This window comes from Bos javanicus, chromosome X (assembly GCF_032452875.1).
Source record: "Bos javanicus breed banteng chromosome X, ARS-OSU_banteng_1.0, whole genome shotgun sequence".
In the NCBI taxonomy this organism is placed as follows: domain Eukaryota; kingdom Metazoa; phylum Chordata; class Mammalia; order Artiodactyla; family Bovidae; genus Bos; species Bos javanicus.
This window is the reverse complement of record NC_083897.1, coordinates 99,150,258-99,161,666: the sequence shown is the minus strand read 5'-3', so window position 1 is coordinate 99,161,666 and position 11,409 is coordinate 99,150,258. Positions and strand designations below refer to the sequence as shown.

General features: G+C 37.4%; 1 protein-coding gene across 1 annotated transcript; it reads right to left on the bottom strand.

Annotated features, from left to right (window-relative positions):
• Positions 1 to 443: 443 nt before the first annotated feature.
• Positions 444 to 4,724, bottom strand: SPIN4 (spindlin family member 4). Its single transcript, XM_061410345.1, has one exon. It carries the CDS (start codon positions 4,173 to 4,175, stop codon positions 3,426 to 3,428), a length of 750 nt encoding a protein of 249 aa, XP_061266329.1. The 5' UTR covers positions 4,176 to 4,724; the 3' UTR covers positions 444 to 3,425.
• Between the last annotated feature and the right edge of the window lie 6,685 nt (positions 4,725 to 11,409).

The window sequence follows — 11,409 nt, the reverse complement described above, 5'->3', positions numbered from 1 at the left end:
AAGCCTGGATATCAGGAGTGGCAAAAGTACCTAGAAGAGAAACTTGCATTCTAAGGTCAGTGTTACTGTTATTTTTGCAGTTGCAATCCATTTCCCAATTGGAAACAAAAGGAGATCCCTACAACAAAAATTAAAAGAAATTTCACATGATTTAAAGTTTACTGTTCATGTTGAATTTTTCTTTTAAATACAGAAATCAATACTATTATCAACTATGGTATATTTTCAACTATGGTATATTTTCAATAAAAAATAAAACATAAGCAAGATTCACACTAAATTCATGATAGTGTCTCTCTCTGCAGAGGAAGGAAACTTTATATTTTGCAAATATGCCAAATGTTGACATTTGCTAATTCTAAGTGAAGGTAAATAGATGTTTCTTATGTCTTTCATACTTTCCATACTATGTTTTCATTTTTCAAAATAAAATTCAAAGAGAATTTAAAACAGTCGGAGATGGCTTTATTACAATGTTTTCAAAATTGAACATATCTAAGATATATGCATATACAGCACACAAAGACATAAAGCATCTGAATAATACAAGAAAGAAGCCTGTAATAGAGAAAACTTTAAATTTTGTATTTCACAGAGGAATATACATTCCTTTATAACAGAAAGCTTGAATAAACCAATTATCATTGAAGAGATAAAAAAGTGGATTAAAGATCTACCACTGAAATTGTCACCAGGATTAGACTGTTTTTATAGCTCATTACTAGCTAGTTTTTAAAGAACAAATAATTCTAATGCTATTTAAACTACTCCAGGACACAGTAAAATGGTTGAAAACTTGTAATTTCATTTTTTAAAGCTAGCACAATTTTAATAACAAAACTTGTAAAATACAATTTCACTTTGAAATGTAAATACAATAATACTAAATAAAATATTAGTTAATAATATCCAGCAATATATCAGATGATTATTACACCATGACCAAGTGGGATTTATTCCAGATACACAAATTTGGTTCAATATCAAATACCTACCACTCTAATTCATTATGCCAACAAATTAAAGGAAAAAAATCATACTATTTTATCAATAGACACTGAAAAGATATTTGATAAACTTCAGGAGCCACTTTTAGTAATAATGCTAAGTGAAACAGGAAGAGATGAAATTCCCTAAACATGTTAATGGTTAATGACTATTTACCAATAACCAACAGTAAATGTCATATTAATAGAGAATACTAAAGACAAATCCATGAAAATTAAGAACCAGACAGGCATGTCTGTCATAATCATTATTCAACATTTTTTGGAGAATCCAGATAATGTAATAATGATTAATATAAACATTGTAAGAAATAAAATGATCTTTATTTGCAGGTGAGATGATTGTATATCTAAAAAGTCCCAAATATTCTATTTAAAAGACCCCGTATAATTCAGAGGATTTTATAAGATGAAAATAGAAGGAAAATAACTCTAGTTTGTATATATTGCCAAAAATACAAATGAGGAGGAAAAGATACATTTCAAAATGTGACAAAAACTGTAAAAATATTTAGAGATAAATTTAATCAGATGTAATGAACCTATACGAAGAACATTACAAAAACACAACCAAAAAATTTTAATGATGTACGGAAATTCTCAAGTATTTACAATTAATATTACTATTAAAATCATCCTCTAATAGAAATGCAGAAATATAATACAATTCTAGGACATCACACTTTTTTAAAAGTGGAAAGAATGCTGACAAATTTCATGTCAAAGAATGAATGTCTAGGACAAATTACATAAAGAAAAAAAAAAACAACTAGTGACAGGGGACTTGCTTTACCAAGTCAAGCTATTACAATTAAAATAATGTGATACAATTAAAATAATGTGATAGCTTGACCAAGTCAAGCTAGTACAATTAAAATAATGTGATACTGGCTCAGAAACTGGAAAATGGGTGATTTATTTAATAAATGTGATAGCATAACCAAGTATACAATGTGAACAAAATGTGTAGTTGAACGTCTATCTTATGCCATACACAAAAATAAATTCCTGATGGATCACATAGTTATTAGTGACACGCCGAGGGGGCTTTAATGTGGAAATAATGTAGGTAAACATTTGTATGACTAGGGGTGGGAGCATTCAGCTGAAAAAAACAAGAAACCCAAAAGCTTAAAAGGAGATAGGAATCTAAATTAAAAAACAAAAACAAAAAAAAAACTATACAGTAAAAAAGAGAAGATATCAATAAAGTCAATATTAATGATAGAATGGAGAAAACCATAACACATGTGGGCTACAACTGACTAATAAGCACAACATAGAAAACATATTTAGAATTACTACAGATTTATAAGGAAAAGATCAACTATTTGATAGAAAATGAGCAAAAGATAAGAATTAGCAATCACAAAAAGTCCAAATAGTAAAAGACAAAAACAAAAAACTCATTGAGTTTGTCAATTAAAGGGACAATACTATGTAATTTTTCACCATTCAGGTTTGCAAATACCAAAGTGTGCTGCTGTAGGAGATGCTGGAAAATGATCACTTTGATTTGGGATGGCAATTTTGTAGTAACTCTTAAAATTAAATATACACCTACCTAGCAGTCCCATTTCTGGGAAGCTACTCTATAGAAATAAAAGCCTCAGTATGTATTGTAGCAGTGCTATGATGGAAAAAAAAGAAAATAACTTAAAAGACCATCAAAAATGTAATGGTACATAAATTGTATCATATTGGTAAATAAGTATGTACTGTGTATGCAGCTGTTAGAAAGAAGGAAGACAAGGAGAAATAGAAGGAAAGGGGAAATGAGTGATTCATTTAACAATGTGATGGTACAATTCAGCATTCAATATAAGTACAATGCGTAGTTGGACCTCTATCTTATACCATATACAGAAATACATTCCAGGGGGAGATGGAAAAGAGACAGAGGCATGGGAGAGATCGAGAGATATCTGTAGTTACTGACCAGAAGAATATATCAAGTGAGAAAAGCAATTACAGAGAAATAATGTGGCTTGCTGTTTCTGTAGAAAGGACAACAAATTTCCTTTAGGCAAATGGAGAAAACATGGAAGGATATACATTATGTTCTTAACATTTGTTACCTGGGGAGAAAAAAAAAAAAGGTAAGGCAAAGAATGGAAGAGGGGAAGATATAGTGTGTATACACCATTTATTTTTCTTTATCTAGTTTTCCATTGTTGAAATTTTATGAATTTTTCAATTTTCTATTAACATCCTATTTAAAAATTTTATTAGAGAACAAGGTAATATAAAAAGTACCAAAGTATACTTGGGGCAAAATTGTGGAACTAGTCAATGTAAATTTGGTGCACAGTAATTAATAACTTCTTTAACCTCTGACACCAAAACTGTTCTCAAAAGTTCACACAACATATTTTACATTTAATCATTCCACAACTTCTGCAATAGTATAACGAATCTTTAGGGTGTTTTCACCAAACCATAGACATAAATGTGAATATCATCATCAAACTTAATGAAGTAGACAGATGGCTTGGCCACAACTTGGTGGATGAAAATGCCAGTTCTCTTGGACCCATCATCTTTGGCGTGCTCCACCTGCTTGCCCACAAGGCTGTCGACAACTTCTCCAGGCTCCCGTTCTGCTGCAGGGAAATAGTAGTTGGAATCTGGAATGATGCGCAGGTCACCATCTTTGTAGTCATCCAGCAGTGTGTACATATAAAGGACTGGATCTTTCTCATAGGTGATGTAAAACCAAGTGTCCATCACAGGAGCTCGTGCCAGGACCATGCCCTTCCATTCATCTTTCGTACCGTGCTCACCCTCAAACACATGACCTACTGCCTTGCCAATCAGGGAATCTGCCAGGCGCGAATCAATGCGAGGAGTTGGCACTCTCTCAGGAAGGATCTCTAGCGCTAAAACTCTCTTATCTCGGTGCAGTTCTAGCCCATACACACTATCCTTGCCATCATATTTGATGATGTAGAGAGTGGGCTTCACGGAAACCTGCTCAAGCACGGTGCCTTTCCACTGCTCCACAGGCTCGTTGCCTTCCTTCCAGCCGTGTTGAATGCGGCAGCCAACTATGTTTCTACGGGTGAGGAAAGTGGGCTTGCGCCGCTGCTTCCTGTGGGTGTGCCTTTTCTTCATCAGGTATGCGGACACGCCATCTACGCCCATTGGAGGCACTGTTGGGGGCGACATGGCTAGGGTTTAAGGAGGCTCGGCAACGTTGACACTTGCTAGATTAAACTAACAAAAAGTCAACGCTATCCAGTATGAGATCTTTCTTTCGTGATCTCCCAAAAAAGACAGATCCTGTCCTGTCCGTTCTCCTCCTTTCCCGAAAGGCAAGACTCTCACTAAGGCTTGGCAGAAACGCTCTAACTCTGGGCACTAGAACAGAGGGGGCCTCTTGACAGTGTTCCCTCCCGCTCCGGAGAGGTATCTGCAAGCAGTGGCGGTTGCCGCTGGAGATGGCGGGCTTGCGTGTGTTGTCCGCGCCTTGAGCCCGCCCCGACTCCCAACCCTAAGTCCCCAGAATTGACCACTTAGCTGTTATCGATGGTGCGATGGATGCAGAACGGCGACGGAGGAGAGGACGGGAAAGAGATAAGAGGACGGCAGCAGCGCCAAAGTCGCCGGTGGCGGCGGTTCTTTGAGAAGTCCGCGCGGCCTCGGTTTAGCAATGTTTCTCTGCTCGGCCTAACTCTGGCGCCAGGGTTTTTGCCGCTTCGGGAACCCGACCCCTCCGAGCCCGCCAGAGCCTCAGCCTCGGCCCCGCCCCCGCCCCCGCCATTCCGCCTTCCGCTCAGCCAGCAGCAGCAACAGCAGCAGCAGGGCGGGTTAGTGCGCACACTGCTTTCGTCCACATAGTCTCAGGCTCTCCTTCATTTCCTCACGCGCTCCCCGACTGCTTCCCTCAAACCCAAGCCAGACTGTCTGGCTCCCCTCCTCCTACTCTCTGGCCGTCTGTCACCCACTACCCTCCTCCACAGCCTCTCCATCTGCTTTCTATCTTCCAGGAATTCCTCACAAAGCTTTTTTTAAAAAATAATATTCAACATACACACAGAGTTTGTCCATACAATTTTTTTTTTTTTTAGGATAAGTAAATGCTGTTGTACAGTCCACCATCTTGATCCAAAATCTCCTTTATATTTTCTACTTGATCACTCATGATAATGCTTTTTTATGTATAGTTTTCTGAATGCAAAATAAGTGTACTGACACTGTGGAGATTTTCTGAAATTCAGTGAAATAAAAACCGACACTAACCTTAATCTTACCATCTAGATATACACCAAAATGTTAACACTTCTGATATCTCAATAAATCTATGCTTGTATTTCACAAATTGGGAGCAACTTTCATATCTTTACAGCTTCTTTTTAAATTCATATCATGAAGAGTTATTAAATACTCTGGAAACATTTTTTTAATTGTTCCATAATGTTCCTTTGTAAAGATCTTCTGTTATTTATCTTAAATATTCTGAAAATAAATAAAACTAGTTTATCCTCATATATGTATTTACTGAGCTAGTATAAACCATTTTTTTCAAAGAATATTTAATGACATGGAGATCTATATATAAGAACAATGTGTGAAAAAGCAGGATGTTGAGGCAAAATTGTGACCCCCAATTTTGTAGAGAAAGAAAAAAATTAAGTTTTTTGTAGTACATATTTGCAGTTTTTCTGATTATAAAATTACTACATGTTCATATGGAAAATATGAAAACTAGAAGAGAAAGTATTTATAATTTCACCTATTTCAAGTCAAGGCTTTGTTATCAGGATTAAATGAGAATGTCTGCATGTCTATTCCTGTATATAATTTATAAGATGGCAATATAAACCAGGGAAGTCTAGACTCCTCATTCTCATTCCTCTACTCTTTACTGGTGAGAAGAGAAGGCCTCATATCATTATGGGTTAAAAAGGCCATAATTCTTCTAGAAATGTAGGAAAACAGGAAAGAGAGGCAAAGCAGAAATTCAGGCTGCCTCCACATTTTATTACCTTCCAAGACAGGGAAATAATAGCTGATTGGGCAGAATATGTGTGGATCTTTTACTTCCCCATGTTTCTCAAGCAAAAAGGCTTTGGAGTTGTGATAACTTTCCAATACTGTAAGAAAGTAATTCCAAGGAAGCAATTTCGAGAAAGCAGGAAAACTATATATACTAAAAGGTATTTTCAAGCTCTCTAGAATTCCATAGTTGTGTACACACACATATACAACTTACATACTGAAAGTCAGAAGGTCAGTATGTGTAAATATCATGTCATTATGTTCCACAAATAGTGCCCCCCTAAATAATTCCCCAAACCAATATGTGCCAAGTTATTTTTGCTTAGAAGAGTGGGTGACAGGTGGGAGAAGATCATCTACCAGGCACACAAATTCAGGACAAACAGTTAAATCAAGCTCTTTGGTTATATACCTTCATAGAATTCTTGCTCACAATCTTACAGAGTAACCCAAGGAGACAAATAATTCCTAATATCCCTTCTTCTCTAAAACTATGATTCTGATGTTTAAATCATTCCCTAGCATTATAGATTCAGTGAGCCTCACTACATTAAAATATAATGTTTACTTTGTGTGTCTGCCCATTAGACTACAAATCCACTCAAGAAAGAACTTTCATCTTTTATCTCAAGTGCCTTACTCAGAGTAGGTATTCAAACAGTATTTGTTAAATGAATAATAAGTGGTTTCAACTGCTTTGCTCCAGTCCAAAGAAGTCCTCCAAAATGAAACAAGTAGTCTTATACAAGCTTCTGAAGATTGCAGTTCTGGTGACTTAAAATCTCCTAGGATAGCTTTATCTCTTCAAAACACCCATATTACTGATGCTATAAATATGTTTCTGTAAGTCTGAAAATGATAGGGAGAACACCATAAAATGCAACATGGGCATACCATGGGGATATTGTGGGTTCATTTGCAGACCACTCCAATAAAATGAATATTTCAATAAACGAAGTCACAATTATTTTTTGTTTCTCAATGCATGTAAACATTATGTTTAGCTATAGTATTGAATATTAAGTGTGAAATAAATAACATGATGTTTAAAAATCCAAGATATATATGTTAATTGAAAATATTAACCATCATCTAATCCTTTAAAGTTCACGATCGTTTTTGCTGGTGGAGGATTTTGCCTCCATCTTGATGGCTGCTGACTGATCAGGGTGGTGGCTGCTGAAGGTTGAAGGTTGGGGGGGCTAAGCAATTTCTTAAAATATGATAACAGTGTAGACTGCTATATCCATTGACTCCTTTCACAAATGAATTCCCAGTGGCATGCAGTGCTATTTGATAGCATTTTACCCACAATAGAACTTGTTTCAAAATTGGAGTTAATCCTCTTAAACCTGCTGCTCCTTTATCAACTAAGTTTATGCAATATTCTAAGTGCTTTGTTGTCATTTCAATAATCTTCACAGCATCTTAGCCAGGAGTAGACACCACCTCCAGAAACAACTTTCTTTGTTCATTCATAAGAACCAACTCCTCATTCACTTAAGTTTTATTATGAGAATGCACCAATTCAGTCACATCTTCAGGCTCCACTTCTAGTTCTCTTGCTATTTCTACAACATCTGCAGTTACTTCCTCACTGACATCTTGAACTCCTCAAAATCATCCAAGATGATTGAAATAAACTTCTTACAAACTCCTGTTAAAGTTGATGTTTTGATGTCTTCCCATGAATTACCAGTGTACTTATTTTACACCTAGAATGGTGAATCCTTTCCAGATTCTGCCTTGCCCGGAATCTGCCTTGCCCAGATATCAGAAGAATCACTATCTATGGCAGGCTACAGCCTTATAAAATATATTTCTTAGATAATAAGACTTGAGTGTCAACATTACTCTTTGGTCCAATGGACCACAGAATGAATGCTGTGTTTGCAGGCATGAAAACAACATCAATCTAATTGTATATCTCCATCAGAGCTCTGGGTGACTGTCAATAAACAGTAATATTTTTTTCCCATAGTTTTACCTTTTTAAAAAAAATTTATTTATTTTAATTGGAGGCTAATTACTTACAATTTTGTAGTGGTTTTTGACATACATTCACATGAATCAGCCATGGGTTTACATGTGTGTAAACATCCTGAACCCCCCTCCCACCTTCCTCCCCATCCCATCTGGGGGTCATCCCAGTGCACCAGCCCTGAGCACCCTGTCTCATGCATCGAACCTGGACTGGCAATGAACAGTAATATTTTGAAAGAGATCTTTGTCTTCTGAGGTTAGGTCTCCAGAGCGGGCTTAAAATGTTCAATAAATCATGTTGTAGAAAGATGTGCTATCATCCAGGTTTTGTTGTGCCATTTATAGAGCACAGGCAGAGTAGATTAAACATAAATCTTAAGGGCCCTAGAATCTGCTGAACAGTATAAGAATATTGTCTTCCACTTAAATTCACCAGCTGCATTAGCCCCTAACAAGAGAGTCACCTTTTCCTTCAAATCTTTGAAGCCAGGCATTAACTTCTCTTTCTTAGCTGTGAAAGTCCTAGAGGGCATCTTCTTTCAATAAAAGACAGCTATGTTTACATTGAAAATCTGTCATTTAGTGTAGTTACCTTCACTGATTATCTTAGCTAGATTTCCTGGTAAAACTTGCTACAGCTTCCGCATCAGCACTTGCTGTTTCACCTTGCACTTAGATGTTTTGGAGATGGGTTCTTTCCTTAAACCTCATGAACCAACCTCTGCTAGCTTCAAACTTTTCTTCTGCAGCTTCCTCACCTCTCTCAGTCTTCGTAAAATGAACAGTTAGGGCCTTGCTCTAGATTAGGCTAATGTTGTGGTTGGTTTTATTTTTTATCCCAAACATTAAAACTTGCTCTGTATCAGAAATAAGACTGCTTTGATTTCTTATCATTTGTTTGTTCACTGGAGTAGTACTTTTAATTCCTTGAAGAACTTTTTTCTTTCCATTCACAATGTAGCTGTTTGGCCCAATAATGCCTAGCTTTTGGTCCATCTTGCCTCTTGACATGCCTTCCTCACTAAGCTTAAGCATTTCCAGCTTTTGATTTAAAGTGAGAGACATGTCTCTTCTTTTCACTTGAAAATTTAGAGGCCATTGTAGGTTATTAACTGGCTTATTCAATATTGTCATATCACAAGGAAGAGACAGGAGGGAGCAGCCAGTTGGTGAAGCCATCCAAAAACACACAACATTTATCCATTAAGTTTGTCATCTTATAGGGATGCTGTTTGTGGTGCCCCAAAACAATTACAATAGCAATATTAAATATCACTGATCCCAGAACACCATAACAGACATAATAATGAAAAAGTTAAAAATATTGCAAGAATTACAAAAACATAACACAAAGATATAAAGTGAGCAAATGCTATTGGAAAAGTCGTGCCAATAGGTGCTTGAAATGGGGTTGCCACAAACCTTTAATTTGTAAAAAATACAATAAATGTGGAGCACAATAAAGTGAAACTCATTAGAACAAGGTATGCCTGTATGGGGATAACTATAACATCTACCTCAAGGTGTAGCTATGAGGATTAAATAAGAAAAATGCAAGTAAATTTCTTGGTATCTGAACTGTCATGCCAAGTACATGACATGCCAAGTACAACTTGTATAGCCTCTTAACTAGTCATTCCCTAAAACAAGCCCCTTTTTTCTTATCAGTTCTGTCTATAAACCACCGGGCTCATGCTCCACATCTGAACCTTTGCTCTATTTCACATTCAAGCTTTCTTCGTCAAGGGCAAAGTGTGAATCAAAGAGACACTGTTGTGGGGTTTTGTTCCTTATAGTTGGTTTAAAAGCAATCTTTCAAATGCTTCAAGGTTCTGGAAGCTAAAACTTTGGATAAATAAAATAAACTGTTGAGGAACTTCCCTGGTGGTCCAGTAGTTAAGAATCTACCTGGCAATGTAGGGACATGGGCTTGATCCCTGATCTGGGGAGATCCCACATGCTGCAGAGCAACTAAATCCATGAAGTAAACCCATGAATGTGGAGCAACTGAGCGTTAGTGCTTCAGCTACTGAAAGTTGAATATCTACAACCTGTGCACCACTACAAGAGAAGCCACCACAAAGAGAAGCCCACACGCTGCAAGAGAGAGTAGCCCTCACTTGCCACAACTAGAGAAAGCCCCTGCACAGCAATGAAGACTCAATACAGCCAAGAATAGAATAAGTGAAACTGAAAGTCACTCAGTCATATCTGACTCTTTGTGATCTTATGGACTATACAGCCCATGGAATTCTCCAGGCCAGAATACTGGAGTGGGTAGCATTTCCCTTCAGGGGATCTTCCCAACCCAGGGATCGAACCCAGGTCTCCTGCATTGCAGGTGGATTCTTTACCAACTGAGCTATCACAGAAGCTCGTAGAATAAATAAATACAATTGAAAACACTGAGAATAAATTTGGGAGATACAGTGATCATTTATAACTGGAAGGTTTATATATATATATATATATATATATATATATATATAAGCATAAATATTAATTCCATTGTACAAGGCAGATTATAATACATGCTATGGAAGATACAAGGTAAGCCCTGGGGACTAAAAGGGGGTAGTGATTTCTTACTGCTGGGGAGATTGGAAGACAACTTGAAGTGGTAAGACAACAAAAGGAAGACATTCAGTAGGTGATAGAATAGTGAGATCTATTCAGCCTAAGCAGAAAAGAGCTAAAGACACAGAGATATGCCTGGGCATAAGACATGTAAAATATTGGTAACCAACTCCAGTACTCTTACCTGGAAAATCCCATGGATGGAGGAGCCTGGTAGGCTGCAGTCCATGGGGTCGCAAAGAGTCGGACACGACTGAGCGACTTCACTTTCACTTTTCACTTTCATGCATTGGAGAAGGAAATGGCAACCCACTCCAGTGTTCTTGCCTGGAGAATCCCAGGGACAGGGGAGCCTGGTGGGCTGCTGTCTATGGGGTCACACAGAGTCAGACATGACTGAAGCGACTTAGCAGCAGCAGCAGCTTGTGGTTGGAGCACAGAGTGTGCCAGGGTAAGGAATTGGATATGTGGTGGGAAGCAAAATCAACAGCCTCAAATGCAGGGAGGGACTTGGCATTCTATCCACTATTGGGTGGGAGAAGATGATGTTCCAGTTCTTCTGATTGTGTAGTTTTGACAGGTCCAAGTAGAGAGTTGATCTTCCATACCCTACCTGGCAGAAGCAGGCAGATTTTCCCCAGGCAGTACTTCCCTGTCAGAGTAGTATTAAGTGATATGATATCAAGCACATAGCTTATCTTCCACCCTCCACTCACCAGAACCAAGCAGTACTATGCTATGATTTTCTTCCCCAGAGTAGTGTCAGTGATAAGCTGTTACTCCAGAGTCATCTAGTGGTATAGGGTAGTGCTAATGACATCTATGCTATAACCTCTCCTAA

Coding starts and splice junctions, on each gene's coding strand:
- SPIN4 (XM_061410345.1), bottom strand. CDS start 4,175: ATGTCGCCCCCAACAGTGCCTCCAATGGGCGTAGATGGCGTGTCCGCA.